Raw genomic sequence first — 21827 nt, 5'->3', positions numbered from 1 at the left:
TGTTTTGTTGTTCTGATTGGCCCGTAAAGATGTGACAGAACATTCACCCAATCACACTCCGAGTTTTTTTTCTCTGCCCTTTCCCAAACGCCATCTATGAGAAGTTTTCCAGAAGGATGTGTGAAACAATGTGTCAGGTTACATATTATGTATTATGAATTGTAAAAATGCCTAGAAACCAGTGCAAAAAGTGTTGGATCTGCAGCAGCAGATTGCTTCATCAACAATTGCATATGCATATGGTGTAGCTGCAAAAACACGCATTTTATGCCCCGTTTATACGTTAACGTTTTCGAGTGAAAACGCAAAAGTTTTGTAGCGTTTGGGCTGTCCGTTTACACTGCAACGCCGTTTTGGTACCTGAAAACAGAACTTGTTGGAAACTGGCTCCAGAGTGGAAGTTTATCAAAACGCCCCCGTCTCCGTGTAAACAGGGAAACCGTCACTTTTCTGAAAATGGACACGCACACTGTGGCTGCAGTAAATATCCATGCGCAAGTAGACTTAAGGCCCAAACATACTCAGGCGGAACGTATGCAGAACAGACTCCGCAGAGGTCCACACGAACTCAAAGCGGATGTCCGCAAGATCCGTGCACGCAAAGCTCAAATTTTACAACCGCGCAGACTCCGCTCTGCATACTGGTGTCACACAAAACACTGCTCGGCATGTATTTTTCACATCTACCCGCATAAAATGTGACACAGACCTGCATTTCGCACTTGTTCTTCCACATCAATACTTCACATGTCCGCAGAGTCCGCTCCACTCACAGTACGCTCAAGGGTGTTCGGGCCTTTATAACGCACGCACGGATGGGAAGCCCCAAAAAAAAGATGGCCGACACCAGTGTACTGTTCAAGCTCCTCACTCTTTTGAATTTAACGGTACTTCTCCAACAAAGTGTTGGTTTACTTCACCATCACTTGGATCAGCAGAGACGTATTTCATGCCTGCACCAGATTCTGACTCACCCCACACGACCTTCGACGGCGTACGGGGCGAGTCTCGTGTGAATGGAGATCATTTTGAAAACGTTGCCGGCTGAACTTTTTGGAAACAAAAACAGAAAAGGAAGCAAAACGTTGTCGTATAAACGGGGCATTAGAGTGCATTTATGTACTCCAGTTGTTCCCAAATGGTGAAGGCCAGGAATCTCTAGGTGTGTGTCGTGGATGTGAACAACCATGCATTATCACTACAACTTTAAGTAAAGCTAATAAAGAGGAAATTTTGTATGAACATAGAGGTGTGCCTTGGGCAAAAAATGTTTGAAAATCATTGTGCTAAATAGTACATCAGGGTGTCCTTTAAAAGCATGTTTATGACAACATGAGAGAGAAAAGCTGTTAAAGAGGCACCGCCAGCCTCTTAGCCTGTGGCTAATTAGCCTCCGTTCATTTTTATCAGCATGTAGAGACACTAAGCCACAGTCAGAGAGCCTCAGAGAGGATGGATGGGCGGTTGTTAGAAGCAGAGAGTCTGATATCAGGTCATCAATGGAGAACAACTGTTGATCCAGAGTTTATCTGAATGCCTAAAAAGCATTGTTAATGTAGGATGTAAACAGGGTCTTTGACTTCACCAATCATCTCCTTTATTTGGCTTAAGCTCTGATAAAATCTGGCAATCCTGAATGCTAAAGCTCCAGTTTCCATCTTTGTGTGAACAGAGACGCTGATATTCTGGGGCTCAGGGATGAAGTCTAACAGCTCTGTGGTGATTCAGCCGGCTGATGCTATAAATATTCTGGACCGATCTGTGCGTTTGATGCTTTCCCTCCTCTCTGATTCTCAGTGAATGAATCAGAGCGAGGCCTAGGCTCCTTTCTCTCTAACAAAAGCATCTGATTAACTTCCTGAAAGAGGGCTGCGTGTGCCTTTGGACCGGTCCCCCTCCCGTTGTGTCTCTTCAGCCGCTCACAGCTGTGACCTAGATCCACTCGATGGGAACCTCGCCGGCTCTGATGTCACCTTCGCTCTCACGGTTCTCGGACCAATCGTATCGCCCGAAGAGCTCGACATGATGGGACCAAGAAGAAAGAAACACCAGCGGACACGTGCTAATTGACAGCAGCGATATCCAAACAGTTAGCAGCTTGCTCCTCCCACTCTGCAGAGAGAACCACGCTGCCCTGAATGCCACAGACACGAAGGCCTGTCCGGACCTGTGCAATCGCTCGCTCCTTTGTCAACACGCAGAGAAGAAATGGACACACTGCAGATTAGACTTTCCACAGGGCTGACCAGCAGACATAACAACGCCGTCACCACAGGTGCAGGTTAGCTGTGATAATACGGCGCTGAGAAGTCATTCTTCATGTTTCTGAGCCCACAGATAATCACCGTGTTTACTAAAACATGTCAGAACACAACAATGAACCCTCTCCTGATCATGAGAATTTAACTGTGGAAAAGTATTTCAAGTATGCAGAGACACGGAGCGGATACCGGCGACTGAAAACTGTTATGTGTTCAGTCAGGGTCAGTCTGATCCAGATTCATGAGACCAGGACAGACGCTGTCAGGTACTGGTCTACAAGTTTCACTGAAGCAGGACTGAGCTGCTAAACGTGTGAAAATTAGGCAACCATAGTCTGATTTACAGGGTTAAATACAACCACGATTCCAAAAAAGCTGGGACGCTGTGCAAAATGTTATGTCGATGATTGTCAAATCTCATAAACTCAGATTTGATTCACAGTAGAACAGAACCAACAGATCAGATGTTAAACTGAGACATTTGAACATTTCAGGAAAATATCAGCTCATTTTGAATTTGATGGCAGCAACACGTCTCAAAAAAGTAGGGACAGGTCCATGTTTACCATGGTGTAGCATCCTCTCTTCTTTTATCAACAGTCTGTAAACGTCTGGGGAGTGAGGAGACCAGCTGATGGAGAGAAATGTTGTCCCATTCTTGGGTTCTAGCTGCTTAGCAGTCCTGGGTCTTCTTTTCCTTTTCTGATGCTCCAAATGTTTTCCTTTGGTGAAAGGTCTGGACTGCAGGCAGACCAGTTCAGGACCCGAACTCTTCTCCTGTGAAGGTGTGCTGTTGTGATGGATGTGGTATGTGGTTTAGCATGGTCCTGCTGAAATAGTGGCAGCCTTCCCTGACAGAGACGTTGTCTGGATGGGAGCAGATGTTGCTCTAAAACAGTGATACTGAACATGTGGCTCTTTTGTGGTGATTTGTGGCTCTTTTATGTCTTAATTTTAAATATTATGCCCCCAAATAACTTAAAAAAGGGAAACTTTACCATTTTCACAATTTTTGCCACTTTTTGCCCATTTACGTTACCTTTCGCCATTAAATACCACTGTTTTAATGGTTTTTGCCAATTTAAGTGATCTTTTTTACACTTTATCCTGATTTTTGCCACTTTTATACCATTTTTTTGCCCTTTTTTCAATAATTTTTGCCACTTTTCACCCATTTAAACTACCCTTTGCCATTAAATACAACTTGTTTCATTTTTTCCTATTTTTGCCTCTTTTCATGATTATTTTTGCCCCTTTTTGCTCATTTATAGTACCTGTTGCCATTAAATACCACTTGTTTTCTATTTCTTTGACCATTTTTGCCAATTTTTAACCCTTTTTCCCCTTTTTTTGGCCATTTTTACCATTTATTTTTGCCAATTTTTTCAATTTTGCCACTTTTTGCCCATTTAAGCTACACTTTGCATTAAAATACCACTTGTTTCCTATTTTTTTGCCCATTTTTGCCACTTTTTACTCATTTTTTGTCACTTCTGACCCATTTTTGCTTCTTTCTGACTATTTTCCACTTTTTCCTCCCAATTTATGCCCCTTTTCACCCATTTGTGCTGCTTTTTTTTTTTTTTTTTTTTTTACAATTTTTGCCACCTTTAACTTATTGTTATTGCTACTTCAAGCTGTTTTTGCCACTTTTCACCACTTAGATTGTGGCTCTTGCAAAGGTATTTTTCATCATTTTGGCTCTTTGGTTGAGTAACACTGCTCTGAAAGCTCTCTCTACTTTCCAGCATTAATAGTTCCTTTCCAGATGTTAGAGCTGCCCACGCCATAGGCACTAATGCAACCCCATACCATCAGAGATGCAGGCTTTAGAGCTGAGCCAGGAGAACTAGCTGGATGCTCCCTCTCCTCTTTAGTCCAGTGTCTGTGTTAGTGTCCAGTGTTAATGTCTGTGGTTTCCTCAGTCCATGTTAAATGAGCTTTGGTCCAGAGATCCTGTTCACATATGGCTTCTTCTGTTTATCGGAAATCTCCAGTTATACTCAAAGCTCATGACCAAAGGTGAGGGTCTGATCAAAGATGGACAGGTAAACTGAAGGCTTTTTCCTCCAGCTCATCTCCATCTCCACCACAACGAAGTAGCCAAACCATTTAATCCTCTACTGGTCACTAGTGGCTCATTTGTTGCTGAGCTTTTAGATGTATTTCTGTGTGCAGGTTCTGTTAATGAGGTCTTAGCGGTGATGCTGCCTGCAGGCAAATGATGCTGAAACAGAATCAGGACCGCGTTCATGATGAAGACTGATGTGTTCACTGAGAGAGGGATGGAGGAAAACAAACCATTCTTCCTGAAAACTGAGCTGTTTTTCTGTTTGTGACCATAAATGGAAAAACAGAAAAATGGACCATTATTTCTTTTTTCTGTTATTGACCAAAAAAGCAAAACGGAAAATCGAGTCATTTTTCGTTTTTGATCAAAAAAGGAAAAAACAGAAAATCAAGCTGTTTTTCTGTTTTTGACCAAAAGTGGAAAAAAATGGAAAATCAAACTGTGTTTCCGTTTGTTACCATAAATGGATAAAACAGAAAAACTAACCATTATTCCTATTTTTCTGGTTTTGACCAAAAATGGAAAAAAAACGTAAAAATGAACCATTATTCCTTTTTTGCCGTTTTTGTGACCAAAATGAAAAAAATGGAAAAAAAGACTGTGGTTTTTCTGTTTTTTCCATTTTGGGTCAAAAACAGAAAACATGGAAAAATGAAAGTTTCTTCCATATTTTGAGTCTGGGTAAGCAGGAAGTGATCTGCCAGAAAATACACTGACAGAAGACCAACAGAGAAGTATTGATAAATTCCTCACTTCTCTCTACCTGTAAACAGGACATTCCTGTGGAAACTCACACGGAGAGGAAATAAACAAGAGAACTACGGCCGAAGCACAACAAGAGACTGAAAATGATTCGATGTAGCCTGTCTGAGGGTAAAAACAACCACAGAGACTCTCAGAGCAGACTAAAGACAGCAAACAATGAGTGACAGTTTATGCTGCTGACGCCGTCATGACGGGTCCATACGGACGACCCCTTCTTCTTTTATGGTGTTGTTGACAAAATGCCTTTAAGACCAGTTATTACTGCTTCCTGCCCTGCAGACACGAGAACTCTGCAACCTTTAGATTCTTTAACCCCCCTTCCCCTCCTCAGAAACCAAAACACTCCGCTGTCACCCTGCACGCACCGAGAGAGCGAGAGAGAGAGAGAGAAAGAGAGAGAGAGAGAGAGAGAGAGAGAGAAAGAGAGAGAGGGAGAGAGAGACAGCGAGAGAGAGAGAGAGAGAGTGAGAGAGAGAGAGAGAGAGAGGGAGAGAGAGAGAGAGAGAGAGAGGGAGAGAGAGACAGTGAGAGAGAGAGAGAGAGAGAGAGAGGGAGGGAGAGAGAGAGAAAGAGAGAGAGGGAGAGAGAGACAGCGAGAGAGAGAGAGTGAGAGAGGGAGAGAGAGAGAGGGAGAGAGAGAGAGAAAGAGAGAGGGAGCTGCCGAGTCATGAGTGCTGAGCTGACAGAAATCAAAGTGATGATAGTCATTTCTTTAACGTTCGAGACACTCCAGGGCTAATTACAGTGACAGGTCAGCTCCACAGCGCCCCTAAAACACCCATTTTCTTCATTACCGCGTTAAAGTGTCATTAGCCTCATTGGCCCTGATGATTCTGAGGGGAGCGTCTGTGTTCACAGGGGTAAAAGGGTACAGGGTCGTCAGGATAGCAGAGATTTAAGCCTCATTATTATTCTAATAAAAATCCAGAAGTCACAGAAAACCAATATTCAGCCATTTACTCATCAAATATTGAAAGCAGACTCCTGCATGCTCTCGCACTGCCAGGATTTGTTTGTAATTAAAAATCAATTTAGATGGATTCACTGATCTCCCGCTCATCCCTGTCAAGGAATATTAAAGCTGTGGCACTTTTAACATGTTAACTCTGCTACCTCTCAGTCCAAACAGTAACAAAAGCTGACACTGCCGCTCCATCCCCTCTCTACTAGAGCCCGACCGATATCGGATTTTTGGGGCCGATGCCGATATTGGGGGCTAAAAAAAGCTGATATCCGATATATCAGCCGATATATGGAATAAGAACATTGATATACACAGGATATATACTGTACATAAACACAAATGTGGACATGTGAATTAACAGTTGCATTTATCTTTCTTTATTTCACAAAGATGCAACTTAGAGGACGTTAAAACACTGTAATACGCTCTTTAAAACTTGCGTGAAAAAACTAGCATGCTCTCGTTGACGTGCCCTAACAGCATGTTTCCGCGAGGGCGTTATTGTCATGGGGCACTAAAGTGTAGTGTTATATTATTTTATAAAGTTTCTCTCGCCGTTTCTCTGGTCTTAAGGCTCAAACATACTCGAGCGTACTGTGAGCAGAGCAGACTTCGAGCCGAATGTCCGCAGTCATCAGAGCTTCCATAGTCGAGCACACTGCTGGGTAGTAGTTTCCTGTGAAATTTCCATGAAATCCTACATTTCCCACAATCCTTGCTCGTTGTTTACATTTTTCTGTCATGGCGTCCTTCACTGACGAAGCCTGCTGGCTTTGCAAAGCAATAAAATTAAGAGACAATGGTACGTATGGCCATTAAATGCCACAAGAGACGAGGAAGGAGAGTATGCCATGTTGGTGAAGGACATGCGAAGTATTGACGTGGAAAAAACATTTTCAATACTTCCAAATAACACGTGAAAACTTTAATGATCTAGTTACCTAGCCCCACTCCTTCTCCACTCTGGGAGTCACCGCTCACCCGTCAACACTGCACAGAGGAACAAAATGCATTGGAGGGTTTTTGTCTTTCTTATATTTCATTTAAAAAAAAAAACAAAAATGAAGGTAGGATTTTTTTGTAGCCTATTCTAAAAAATGGCTCTTGAACGATCACATGATATGTCATGGATAACATCTCTACTGCAAAGAAAAAAAAAGGTTCAATCTGCTATTTCAACACAAATTTCAGGTCAACAAAATATTCTGCGATTTGAAAATTGCAGGAGGCCATATTGCGATTTAATCTAATTTCCGATTAATTTCCCAGCCCCCGTTTCATGGCAGTTAGCAAACATTTTCATGCATTTCAGTGAACCTCGTACACTCCATCCTCTCCGTATTTGCAGCTGGAGCAGAGAGATCGCGTGATATTCTTTTTTGCTTCTACCATGGGTGAGTATGTTGGTTTTCTTAAAACAGTGAGCCGTTTTCATGTAAAACTCTGTGGTTTTCACCCGTTTTACATGACAACATTTTGCTTCATTTTCCGTTTTCGTTTCCAAAAAGTTCCAGGTTCAGATGGCAACATTTTCAAAATGATCTCCGTTCACACAGGACTGCAGGAAACACCAAAAACGATGTAGTATACATGCCAGGCCAGTAGATGGTGGTGTGATTTTGCAATGTCCAATATCGCCCTTCGGGCTGCCCTTCGACGGCGTATGGGTCGAGTCAGGAGGTGCAGGCATGAAATACGTCTCCGCTGATCCAAGTGATGGTGAAGTAAATCAACACTTTATTGGAGAAGTTCAGTTAAATTCAAAAGAGTGAGGAGTTGGGGGCGCAGGTGGCAGAATGGATAAGGCGTGCGACCCATATACGCGGGCGGCCCGGGCTTGAACCCGCCCCTCACCACATGCCTCTCCCCGCCCTCTTCCCTGTTTCCGACTCTATCCACTATCCTCTCCTCTATCAAATAAATGCCCAAAATAAACCTTTAAAAAAAAAAGAGTGAGGAGCATGAACAGTACACAGATGTCGGCCATCTTTGTTTTGTTTTGGGCTTCCCATCTGCGCACGCATTATAAGCCTACTCATGCATGAATGTTTACTGCAGCCACAGTGCGCATGTCCATTTTCAGAAAGTACCAGTTTCAGGCACCAAAACTGCGTTGCCGTGTAAACGGACAGCCAAAACAATACAAAACGTTTGTGTTTTCACTCAAAAACGTTGTCGTGTAAACAGGGCCTAAGTTTAACTTCTCTTTGTCTGTAGCCTTGTGTTACCTCTGGGACCTCTGGTGACCTGTAGCTCGTACCGCTGGTTTTGATGCTGTGTTGATATAGTGATGAGATTTACACTCAGGAGTCCCTGCATTGTGGTTTATTTTGAAATTGACCCGATACTTTGTGCAGTCTCGTTTCTGTTTGGGCTGATCCGCTCTACATGGATGATGAATTTTGGCATCAATTCACTTAAAATGTGACCTGAAACACCAGACAGACTGTTTCATATCTCCACTTTCATCTGGGAAACCTCTCAAAGGAAGTGTTAGGAAGGGCAGGACGTTTCAAAGAAATTCTTGGAAGGTAATTGAACGAATGTTCTGTCACACTCATAACGGACTAATCAAACTGACAAGAAAAATTTAAGTAGTAAACATGCAGGGCAACACTGGAGCTCTACAGGCTAGCACTAGCGTAGCGTTTGAGCGGTGGAGCTTGTTGGTGGATAAAGCTCATGCTGAAGCCTATCTGGAGATGTGCATCTCCTCTTCACAGAAAATTTGGCTCTTTGCTCTTGTTTTAATAAAGAACTGGGCTCAGGTCTGATAAACTACAGCTTTTCTACAGCTACATCCAAGCTAATTGCTACCCTGGTGGCAGCCAGAGTACACCCAGGCTTACAGGTCAACTCAACCCCACCATAACGCCTACACACTCAGCAGAGGAGTGAAAACATCTCTTCTGTCATGTAAAACTTTCAGTGCAGTTCTTCTTCATAGCTCCTTACGTCGTAGAAATGTGGTCCAGTTCTGAAAAAACTGCTACCATTACCAAAGCTACATCCATGCTGACTGCTACATCAGTGGCAGCCATTGCTATCAGCTCACAGTACAACTAAACCTCATTCTGGTTAAACGATGCTGATTGGTGGCTCAGTAGAAAAATTGTAGATTGGAGCTTTGCCTGATGACAGATGTGGGGTCTGGCAAACCCGTCTGCTTTGCAAGGCTACTGAAAATAGCCTCTGCTTAAAGGAGATGATGGAGACGGACCAGAGCACGCGCTGAAGAACTGCAGGGATCAATAGAAAAGGAGAGATCTGATCAGAATGTGTACCTGTTCTTCAGGTGAAGTGAGACTAAAAGTATGTGCTTGTTGTTTATCATTAACTGTACATTAACCCTAAAAATCCTGTTCATACAACTGTTCTTTTATTCTACATGAGCGAATCAGTCGTCACAGAAATCTTCACATTTCTGCTGAGGAATAAAGGAAAACAGGAACTCGGCTGCATCCAAACTGACTTCAGGGATAAGAAAGCGCCCTCTAGTGTCTTTGCCACCCTCAGCAACTCAGCAAAATAGTCCCAGTTTAAGGAACATTTCTCAGTTTCAGCTGTCATAACTGCCAACAGCTGGCACAGAGAGGATCAGGAGCTTTAAATGCACAACTTTACTAAAAACAAAACCCTTAAAAACAAAGCAGTCACGTCTGTCATAGTCAGGACGTCCTGTTAGAGACATACACATGGCTGTAATTGTTGGAAATAATCAAGGTAAATACACCTCACAGAAAACGTTTCAGTGTGAAAGATCTGCAAACTGCACCTTTAAATTCACTGTTTTCACAGTTTTTAAACACGTGAAACTCAAGCACTGAAATGTTCACAACTTCTGGGGTACCTGCTTCTGCAGAAAAACCTGCATGGGAACCAAAACTCTTCAAGCTGCGCTGATCATGGAGCAAATTAGGCGCTAAAGTCTGCACCAGAAAACGTTTGGCATGCGTGCACATGTGTGCATGTGTGAGTGTGTTTAGGGGGCTGGGGAGCAACTATCAGCAGAAAGAATGAAGAAAGTCAACACAGCAGATTCCTTCAAAATGCACCCACGTAAATCACTCCTCGCGCGTGCAGCAGAGAACCAGAGGGGCTAATTAAGCATCAACACAAGTCCTGCAGGGAAAGCTCTCCCTCTCTGTCTAATCCGGCTCTGCATCAAATCAAAGTGAATTTAAGGACTCACCGATGCCACCTTGTACCTGGCGGACCCCCTCACCGGCAGACAGCTCGTGCTCTGGAGACATTTCAGCGCAAACACGCAGCAGCACACGAGCACAGCGGTCCGCATCCTGGGCAGCGTTGGCGCACACACGGCTGCAGGATCCGGGGAGCTGCTCTTTAAATACACTCTGATTTCTTTGTTCTCCTTACATACACTTTTTTTACAGCCCAGGGCTGATAATACCACCCGCTACCATGTGACTCTTAACCCTTTCTCTGCCGCGCGCCACTCAACTCAAAACAGATGATTAGGCTTTTTCCCTCCAACCTGTAGCTTCTGATTTGGAAAGGAAACAAAACCCAACAACAATAAGAGGATCTAAACATGTCTGAGACACACACAGTGCTCCAAAGGCAGCTCAGAAAGACCGTGCACGTGCAGACACATTGTTGAACCTATATGGGAATTTAAAGGATTATTCTAAGAGTCTTACAGGGACACAAAAGCTCAAACCAGCCAGCCACAAAAACGCAGAACAAGCCTCATTCTAGTCCTTCTGATGTGGAGAAATCCTGCAAGCGAGGAGTGAGAGATCAGAGCTGAATGAAGGGAATGATTCTGTTTTTATGGTAGTTTAGAACCAGGGTTCTCAGACCAGGGCTGTAGCTTGGAATTTAGGGCCCCCAGAAAGAATTTACACAGGGTCCCCCTTAACTGGCAAGACAAGCAACATATGTTGAGTCTTTTTTTTTTTTTTTTTTTTTACAAATATCTCTGCATTTTAATGTTTTTTGACACATAATTTCTCCATTTGTGAACAACATTTTTGGTATGGTTAAATTAAATTTATGTGCATTATTTTGCAGCGCTGTACTATAACATTTGGACATTTTTAAGGGAGGAGCAGGATTGTATTTTACTCCATTTTATGCAGATTTCATTCTGTTGACCGATGTATTTAGTCCAGTGTTGCTCAACCCTGCTCAACCAGGGAGACAAAATGTGACCGAAGCCAGATAAAGTTCCTGCAAGTCGGCATACCGCTGGTTGAGAAAAATGGAAACAAAGTCGTTTTCTTCAAAATGATCATTTTTTGTTTTTTCTCATTTTATGAAAGTCCGACATTTAAACTACTCATTCAATGAAAAAAGTAACACAAATGTGACATTTAAAAGTGTTGATTTTGTGTTTAAAAATGTCCTATTCTCGCAGTTGCTGCAAGGATATTGAGGGGAGGGGAAAGCGAAACTGCGGGGTGATAATTGGCCGCTCAGTCTGCCATTGTTCCCAGTTTCGCCCATTGAGATGGACAATAACAAACGCCGCATGGCTCAAATGCCACCCCCCTCGGCACGTAACTACAGCTGTTTCTAGTTATCACCTTTATCAACAAGCCTCAAGATGCACCCTGCAGCGAAGAAAAGTAGAAGAGACGAGAAGCAGCAAGAATTATCAACAGACTTCGGACAACTTCAAGATCACTCGACAGTGAAAGTTTGATGAAGGCGGATTTCCTATGAGAATATTTTGATGAGCGTCACCAGTCCGATTCAGAAGCTTGGTTTGGGTGGACTTTATGTAAATGTGGCTCTGTTGTTCACGCCCATCACCTGGCCTGCCTGAAGGTAGGAGAAGTCCTGAAACTTTGAGCCTGGTTTTCTCAGAACAAACAGGAACTAGAAGTTCACTCTCAAATGAGCATATCTTTGTAAAATATGCTCAGATTAAGGTGTGTGATCCACCGTTTAAAAGCCTGGAATCTACGCTTTCATAATGTGTAAAAAACTCAAAAATGACCTCGGATGACTTGCAGGAGTTTTTACCAGCGCTGGTCACAACTGTTGAAAATGCATTTGAAAGCACCACAATCTAAGAGGTGAAAAGTGGCAAAAATGGCTTGAAATGGCAATAAAAATAAGTTAAAGGTGGCAAAAATGGTCCAATAGTGGCAACCACTGAGGGAAAAAGTGGCAAAAATGACTAAACTGGGCAAAAATCAGGAAATAGGGTAGGAAAAATGGGCAAAAAGTGGCATTTTTTGCATTTAATTGCAAAGACAGCTTAAATAGGCGAGAAGTGGAATAAAGGCAAAAGGGGGCAAAAAATTGCCAAAAGCAGGATAAGTGTCAAAAATGGGCGAGAAGTGACAAAAAGAAGTGGCAAAAAGTGACTTAACTCAGCAAAAATCAGAAAAAAAGGTGGAAAAATGGGCAAAAAGTGGCATTTAATTACAAAAGGCAACTTAAATGGGTGAAAATTAGCAAAAATCGGGCAAAAAAATTACAAAAAGCAGGATAAAGGTGTCAAAAATCGGTGAGAAGTGTCAAAAATGGGCTAAAAGCAGCAAACAGTGGGAGAAAAAAGGCATAAAAGGGCAGGAAGTGGCAAAAAAAGTGGAAAGTGACCTAAAAATTAGTTAAAGGTGGTAAAAATGGTCCCAAAGTGACAAAAATGTGTCAAAAAATGAGTGAAAAGTCACTTAAATGGGCAAAAAGCATCAAAGAGTGGGAAAATGTGAAATAAGTGGCATTTAACTGCAAAAGGCAGCTGAAATGGGTGTTGAGGATCACTGCTTTAGTCACTTTTGATTTAATAATGACACTTATAAATAAAAAAAATAAATCAAAATACACTTTCCATTGCAGGCTTCTGAAGGGCCCCTCCCTTCTGAGGGCCCGGGTAATCACTACCTTTTGTCCCCCCTGTGCTGTGCCCATGTCTCAGACTAAAGGGCCCCTGGTATTAGCCTCTAGACTGGACCCCCATTTACAAATCCCCACATATTCTCCTCCTAAAACCCTGCGTGAACATACGAGGAAATTACATTTTGGCTTCCCTACAACAGAGTAGTAATTCCTGCTACTAGAATTTTGAGAAGATTGTCCAGGAAGAATATTCGGCTCGGAATATTTGGAAAATTTGCTCTTTAGGCTCTCTTTAGACACTTTTATGGAAATTTTAGGGCATTTGTTTGGAAATGATCAAGAACTTTCATGGATTTGTTGGGGAGGTCTTTGTATATTTTGGTAAGCTGACACGTTTCACACATCCATCTGGGAAAGCTTCAACAGGAAACGTTTGAGAAAAGGCAGAGGCTTTAAAAAACTCGGAGTGTGATTGGATGAAGGTTCTGTCTGTCACATCTCTACGGGCCAATCAGAGCAACAAAACACGTGACGTAGCCTGTTATGTGGAAATAAATGTATTGGCACAAGAGGAAGATTCAGAAACTTCACAGAGACAAGAAGACTGGGCTCTCTCAGAATTTACAGCAGCTGACAGACAGATGCACAGAGGCCAAAGACAAAGAATGCACACACTGACAGTCATGTGGGGTCAGGGGTCGCCCCATGTGACCACTTCAGTTCCATAAAAGTACACTCCTTGAACACTATTGGTATTACTGGTAGCCTGCCAACTAAGCCAAACTTAACTTTGTCACATCATTCCATTATAAAACACAATATTTTCCCACTAACGTAGCCGCTATCGAGCTGCGCGTGCGCATCCACCGAGGAATAAGTGAAACTTGGCGACTGTAGACATGTCAGTACTCGACTTTTGTCGTTTTTGAAAAGAAAACAACTCACTGCTGTTCTTTGTTCTTCTTTTAACCAAGAAATGTCGTCAAGTTCTGATAAAACTGGCGCTTCAGCAGCATCCACGCTAATCTCTTCCTTCATAATAACACGGCCTCCTGCTGCTGCTTGTTTACGTCACGACTCTGCTGCGCCTGAAAGTACTGCCCCTCTTCGCTGATTGGTCCTGTCACTTTCTGACCGGGCCCCAAAGGTTCAGATAGGAGCTTAGCAAGATGGATTCGCTGGTGAAAAACATGGAAATGGGCGTATCCATCAGCTTTGCAAGGTTAATATTTTGGGTTGTTTCATTGGAAGTTTGCTTCAAATGTTTTTACCTTTTCATGGGAATTGCAAACATATTTTAAGACTTTGTATTTACATTAATCTGCATTATAAAACGCAGCATTTTCTAAATTTTGCATTATATTACATATAGTGCAGCACGATTATTACCTCCATCATGGAGGGCATGTGATTGGCAGGGTTTTTAGTTAGTTTGTAACTCCAAAAGTCATGGACGGATTTTGATGACATTTTCAGGAAATGTCAAAGTTTTTAATTTGCATCTCACAGTTATGAGTTAAAGTTATGGTTTTGACTTTTGTCATATTTTGTCCATTTAGATTCACAATTTTAATTTTTGAGTCATATTTTGACATTTTAAACTCATGACATTGAATTTTATCTTACAATTTTGATATTTTCAACTCCTAACTTTGAATTTTAATTGCAAACATGAATCTTTTCTATTTAAAATCTTGATTTTTAGCTCATCTTTGGACCTTTATAACTCAATATTTTTTTGTTTTATCTCATATTTTCACCTTCTAAACTCTTGATTTAGATTTTTTGTCCTCATAAATTGATATTTTTAAATTCCTAAATATAAGATTTAATCGCAAATACTGATCTTTTCAATTTAAAATTTTAGGTTTTTATCCCATCTTTTGACATTTTAAAGTCGTGGATTTTAAACTTATCTCATATTTTGACATTTAAATCTCATAATTTTGACTTTTATCTCATATTTTGACCATTTAGGTTCACAATTTTTAATTTTATCTCATATTTTGACATTTAAAACTCATAATTTTGAATTTTATCATATTTTGACATTTAAGGATTATGTCGTAATCTCAACCGTAATATTGTCCATTATAATCACAATTGCACAAAATCCTGCAGCACTAATGCTAAGTTTATTTTATTTCATGCCAATTTTACTTTTACCTCCAAGTTTTCCTAGCCCCTCAGGGACCAGGACCCCCTCTGTAACTCACTGGTTAAGGGTCTGTGTCCATGGCCCTTTTTTTGTACTGGCAGCCCAGTATAAACCAGTCTAGTCCAGCGTTATCAGTGCTTAGTTCATGAAGAGGGGCTTCGAACACTCAGTCAGCTTGTTAGCATCACTGCTGTTGCCACTGGTTCTGAAGGGGACGGTTCAACCAGGGATTTGTTCTGGTGGTCTTTCTCACTGCAGATGGACCACTCCAGGGTCTGACTAAAGCGAGCTGAGACTGCTTCTTCTAACCTTCAATTTCCACATACTCCGCCTGCACTGCGGTCTGCTCATGAAGCTTACTGCAGAGCAAATCCCACTCCGGTTTGCCTCCAGCATGTCCCATTAGCTCCACTTTGCTCCACTGCAGATACGTTCCAGGTTTGTTTTCAATACCACCAATCCACGTAGAGCAGATCAAATCAACCCGCTGGAAAATGTGCAACATATCCGCTCAACTTAAAATGCAACCACGGCACAGATTCCTGCTGGTAAATCACTATGTCAACACAACATCTCATCCTGTGGCAGAGGCTGCAGGCCACAGGGAGGTCAGAGGTTAACTGTCACGGCTCTGGCCACCTCCTCTTTCCCTTTTGTCTCCTCCCCCCGTCTGTCCTTGTGAGCATTATTGTGCCAATCAAGCACCTGGCTGGATCACACACCTGCATCCCATCAACTCATCTGCCTCAGTGTAAGAGGTCTGGTTCCAGCTCCCCTCATCTCCAGATTATTACGTCCACTCTGTGGTGTTGTTTGTCGGCTGTTCAGGCTTTTTTCAGCTTTTTTCTGCTTTTGTTTTTCTTCCAGTGATTCTAATAGACTTGATCTCTGTGTTTGGATCCTGAAAATTCTGCCATCAAGAAAACTCTTCAAGTACAACACCTACGGAGAGCCAACAGCTCCAGAATTCAGCTGTCTCCTCAGCTCTACCCAACCCACCAGCCTACAGCCCTGCCAGTCCCCAGTCTCAGCAACAAACCAGCTTAACCCTCAGGCACCACCAGGAACATTTTTGTCCATTTGGGCATTTTTCCTCTTTCTCTGCTCGCCATTCTCTCTGTTTTAGTGCATGTGGTCTAATTTTCTGCAACAAAGTTTCTTTCTTGGCAAATTTTCAAGTTGAAATATGGATTGCTCTAATAGGACAGGGGAACACTGTGAAACTAATTTACTACCCTTTAAAGCCATTAAGGACAAAAATGTCCACTTCCAAAAAACTGCTATAAAAACCTAGATGAATATTTGTTTCTGCTTTTTTTTGCATAAATCTCTTGAACAACTTCAGCTGTGCTCAAAACTCCCAAACATTCAATACTTTTAATCATTTTAGCCATAACATTACTGGATGCATGATTATATCATGCAATGATATGAGATCAAAATATGTGGTATGAATGGGAGTCAACGGGACGTTTTTGTCCTTAATGACTCGAAAGGGTAGTAAATTTTAAATCAGATGCTACACAAAACTAATAATGCATCAAAGTCAATATTTTGAATAATCATGGACATGTCCAAGCTGGATTTAGATTTCATACCCCAGCCATCCAACATCTGGTATAAGGAAGATTTCACTTTTTTTTTGCCTTTTTTTTTTTTTTACATAAAAAAACAACATTGACTTTAAGTAACCAAACTGGCATTTAAAGGGTTAAAATCCTCAAAATGATTGAATGTTTGGTAGTTTTGAGCACAGCTGAAGATGTTTAAGAGATTAATGCAAAAAAAAGAAGAAAAAAAAGAACGTATACTTTTTTTATTGCCGTTTTTGGAAGTGGACATTTTTGTCCTTAATGATTTTAAAGGGTAGTAAATTTTAAATCAGATGCTACACAAAAACTAATAACGCATCAAAGTCAATATTTTGAATAATCATGGACATGTCCAAGCTGGATTTAGATATAATGCCCCAGCCATCCAACATCTGGTTTAAGGAAGATATCACTTTTTTTTTTGCTTTTTTTCATAAAAACATTGACTTAAAGTAATCAAACTGGCATTTAAAGGGTTAAAATCCTCAAAATAATTGAACATTTGGTAGTTTTGGGCACAACTGAAGTTGTTTAAGAGATTTATGTAAAAAAAAAAGCAGAAAAAAATGAAGTGAAGTTTTTAGAGCAGTTTTTTGGAAGTGGCCATTTACGTCCTTAATGGCTTTAAATTAAATTAAAGTGATGCCTGAGGATTAAAACTCGTCTGGGTCTGCTCTGGTCCTACAACGGAAACTTCAGACCCAACATTTACAGCTTCTATTGCGCCATGAACGAGGAAAAGTTTACTTTTTGAGAAGGAAAACTGCAGAATATGAGCTGAAACTGTCATGAACCATGGACTAGAACACAGAATAAGGCAGGACCCAAATGCACCACTCAGGAGACCAGTTGACGAGAAGCAAAAATCAGAATCTTTAATTCAGTCCGAGTCAAAAACCAGAGATCCAAAAACTCACAAACAAAGGTACAGGCAGGGATCAGGCAAGAGCAGAGACGGGAAAACTGGCAGAGTCGTTAACAGTAGACAAGACGAGAGCAAACTAAAGAGCCAGAACGTGAACTATGGAGAACAACGGACTGACAAGGAGGTGAGTGTGCAGGTGAGTATTATACTATGACTAATCAGTGATGCAGGACAGGTGTGAGGAGCAGCATGCAGGACGGAGAGCAGCAGTGGGAGGAGACGAGGTGAGTGACACACGAGGGATCGGGAGTCAGTGAGGAAAGGCGGGGCGAGGTGAGCGGAGCGGAATCAATCTAAAACAGAAAAGGAAAATTAGAACATGCAACACATAAAACAGACATGAATGTGCAAAAATAAAAGTGAACAAAAATAGACTTAACAGACAGGGATCATGACAGAAACAGCTCATCCTTTGTAACAAACATTAACCTTTTAACTTCATAGCGTACTCACCCACGGTGGAAGCAATAAAATTATAGAATCATGTCTAAATGAACAGTAAATCAACCCAGGAAGTCGGATCGCAGCCCAGCCCCGGTGTATGGGGACGTTGGAGGTAGGTGATCTCTGTTTTGTTCTGAATCAGACTGACTGTTGGGTTCACATCTGTTCAAACCGGCCAAAGCTTGAAGGCCGTTTTATTTTTTGAACTACTTCTCCAAAAACTCCATGTGTGACAGACCTCTAAATATTCATCAGAGGTGATTCCTCTCTGACATGTGCTGGTGAGTCCTGTTTCCCCCCTCAGTGACGCCCATGGAGAGGAGTGAGTGATCCAGAACAAAGGCATCGGGTTTTACTGCAGGGAAGAATCTGATGATTTATTTTTGCAGCTGTTTGACAAAAAAACACACAAAAGCTCCACAGTCAGCCCTCAGCAGGGGCATCTGTGACCCACCTCGGTCCCTTTAAGCTCAGTGAGTCAGTTTGAGATCATTTCTGTAATTACAACCACAGAAGTTTCCCCAGCTCTCCTCGGAAATGGCTGTCAGCTCTCTGTGGACGCTGTAATAAATGTGAGGAGGACCGGAGCTCCACGCAGGCCTGTGATCTTCAAAACTAATGACAGAGAAAAGGGAAATGAAAGTGACTCTACTAACCATCAGACAGGAGACTGGGTACAGATGTGTTACGTTAGGCTGACATCAGGATGGTCACATGGTCGAGGGGTTCAGTCTCAGCTTATTTAGGCTGCTAGAGCTCCGGGGATTCATGAAATAGAGACAGGATCATATCTAATAATAGTAACCATGAAGGATCCAGAACTTTATAAAAACCTGAAATGACCTCTTCATGTGTAGAGGTGGTTTAAAAGGAAAAAGTGAAGTGGGACTGTGAATGCTTCACTAGGAGTCTTTTGGCCAGGCTGGATTCTGATCCTTGCATCAACATATCTGTCTGACAGTGTCTGATAGTGGTACTGTTGGTTTGTAGCAGAGAGGGAAGCAGCCGAGCAGAGCAGACATCAGTGATAACAGAAGCACTCTGATTTAGTCAGATAAAGCATCGAGGAGGAGCTGGGGTGGAGGAGGGTTGCACCCAGCAGCTTTGAGAGGAAGCAGCGAATATGGCCGTGTGATAAGCCAATAGCATGCTTAGAGCAAATCAGCTGGCTGTCAGCTGATGAGAGCTTGTGTGAGATCAGCTGATCTCATGGCGTCTCGACTCTGTGGCCTGCCTGAACTAGTACCGCTTTCCCACTAAAATTAGCGTGTAAAAGCGTTTTTTTTTAAGCATGGGTAAACCCGCTAACAAAGACTCCTCTCCCATCGCCAGCAGACCCGGGTCTGATCGCCAGCAGATGAGCTGCGTTTTTTTTTTTTCCCTCTGGTGCGTCATCAGCGCTGAAACACAGCTAGGTAAACAATGGAAAGGAGCATGGCAGCCATGGACACGGTGGTCAACTGTTTGCTGTACTTTGTACTTTTGTCCCTCCTTCAAAGATACAAACTCAGCGCAGACTGAACGACACTCGAGGGCTGATGATTTGACGGCGAATGGAATTTGTTGCTGAGATCGCAAAGAGTCGCAGAAGTCACAGACGGAGGAGACAACAATGCTCCGAAATCTGCTGCCGGCGTCCTTTTGTTGCCCCAAATTACGGGCGCGATCTTATGACGTTGGCACGTTACGCCAAAGGCATCCTGCGTTCACCCGGGTGTGACGTTCCCACTGGAGCCGAGGCGAGCCGATAAAATCCCGTGTCCATTGCAGGGTCAGTCGACGCGGATCTGAATGCTGATTAGAGCCTTTCCCACTGCCGACAGGAACCGATTGTTGGCGTGTTTGAACGGGTTTTTCAGCCGGTGGGAAAGGGGTACAACACTACAGTTGACTAATATCATGTTAGGTTAAGTCACAATTAGGGCTGTTAACATTTACGCATAAACGCCTGTGATTAATCTTGAAACCTTCACGCAACATAATAACAAAATTTAATCATATGACTAAGTTTGACCACAGCTTGCTCCCGTAGTCCTCCAGCACGGATGTTTACGTTCCTGGGGGTGAAGAGGTGAGAGGGTCAGACACAGCCAGCAGTGATGAGTGAGGAGACAGACCCAGCTCTGCTTAACGCTGATTTTCTTTTTAAGTACAATGAAACACGAGTCTGAAGTTCCACCTTCAGGTAAAGCACGTCTTTGCTAATGTTAGCAAAGATGCTAACAACAACACGGGATCAAGCCATGGTCGTACCGCTCTGTTCAGCTGCTTCAGGACAGTTTTCTTCTTCAGCTGCTCAGATAAACTTTGAGACAGTCCTGTTTGTTAACAGTAGTAATCCAGTGTAGAAATCCACGCTGGAATCTGCAAATTTGAAGATAATTATTGAACTTTACCTGCTGAAGACGGAAAATATGATGCGTTCAGGTAACCTCGGTAAATTAGATGACTGTATTCTATATCATATGTTCAAATGTCACTAAAAAATGGGAAAATTTAGTTTTTGGTGATAATCTGCAACAAATACAGTGTAAATCTGGGTTTATATTTAAGAGATAAACAATCAGCATTAATTTTAGCAGCTATTTTTAATTTTAGTTTTATTTTAGTCTTTAAATTAAATTTATTTTAGTTTAAGTCACATTTTAGTCATTTCTGTCCTTTTTAGTTTCAGTCTAGTTTTAGCCATAAAAGTCCTCACATGTTAGTCTTTACTTTTAGTCCAAGCTTTTATTTTCTGTCTAAATCTGGTACCAAATCATGGTGGTGTGTTCTCTGCTCTCTGTCTAACCTGGGGTCCCTGCTTTCTACAGCTGAGGGACAAAAGAGTTACAGATACGTTGTTTTTGGACAGATTTACCTACGGTGGAGAAATGTCACAGATTATGAATGTCCGATGAAAACTACATTAAAACTACTTTTAGTCATCTTGATGAAAACTAAACTCAGGTTTTGTCAGTTTTAGTCATCAAAGATCTGTTTTTATTAGTTTTAGTCGTGGGATAAAGGCTGTCGATGAACATTTTTAGTCATAGTTTTAGTCGATGAAATTAACTCTGCGTAGGTACAGTAGGTGTGACAGACTGAATCATAACTTTTTAACTCAAGCACTCAGCTAAGACCACTTGAAGTTTAAATATTTGCCCTTAGAAAGTACTGATAGTGGTATGGATGAGGACTCAGATCAGCACTTTAACTGACAGTAATCACAAACACCAAGGATGGAACAGCCAGATATTAGGTTTATACGGAGCCCCAGACATGACATGTTCAAAAAAAGATTAAATTGTGTCCACAATAACATGTGCATGAAATACTAATTAATGGCCACAAAACACTAATTAGTGGCCACAAAATACTAAATTTTGGCCACAGAATACGAATTTGTGGCCATGAAGTAGGTATAATGTGCACACAAAATACTGATTAATAATAATAATGATATCATTCCTGGACAGCTGGGTAAGCAAATGGAGCGCACCTTCCTATGCTGGCGTCCCAGTCATACCTCCTCCAGTAAAGCAACCTGGCTCTCAGTATTCTGTTTAAATGCCTCTCAGCGATAACGGCTCCTTCAATGCCAGGCTTGTCAGAACGTCTTTGTGGTTCATTCCCAGCCTAAATAAAATTCAATCATACTATCCCTAGCCTCTCTACTGCCTCTACCTTAGACCTTAGAGAAGGTGCGCTCCATTTGTTTACCCAGCTGTCCAGGAATGATATTAATATTAATATAGTATTTCGTGTGCACATTATACCTACTTCGTGGCCACAAATTGGTATTTTGTGCACACAGCTGTATTGTGGCCCAAATTAAATTTTTTTTTTTTG

The 21827-nt window shown here is 41.9% G+C and overlaps 1 protein-coding gene across 1 annotated transcript in view; it reads right to left on the bottom strand.

The window, feature by feature from the left end:
* mmp11a (matrix metallopeptidase 11a) overlaps nt 1-10369 on the bottom strand; it is a 41895-nt gene extending 31526 nt beyond the window's left edge. The window contains exon 1 of the mRNA XM_041788275.1: nt 10254-10369. Within this exon, the coding sequence (XP_041644209.1) occupies nt 10254-10358 (105 nt within the window). The 5' untranslated portion in view covers nt 10359-10369. The remainder of the gene's footprint in view (nt 1-10253) is intronic.
* Between the last annotated feature and the right edge of the window lie 11458 nt (nt 10370-21827).

The sequence above is a fragment of the Cheilinus undulatus genome, linkage group 5 (genome assembly GCF_018320785.1).
Source record: "Cheilinus undulatus linkage group 5, ASM1832078v1, whole genome shotgun sequence".
Lineage (NCBI taxonomy): Eukaryota > Metazoa > Chordata > Actinopteri > Labriformes > Labridae > Cheilinus > Cheilinus undulatus.
This window is presented reverse-complemented; position numbering and strand designations above follow the sequence as displayed.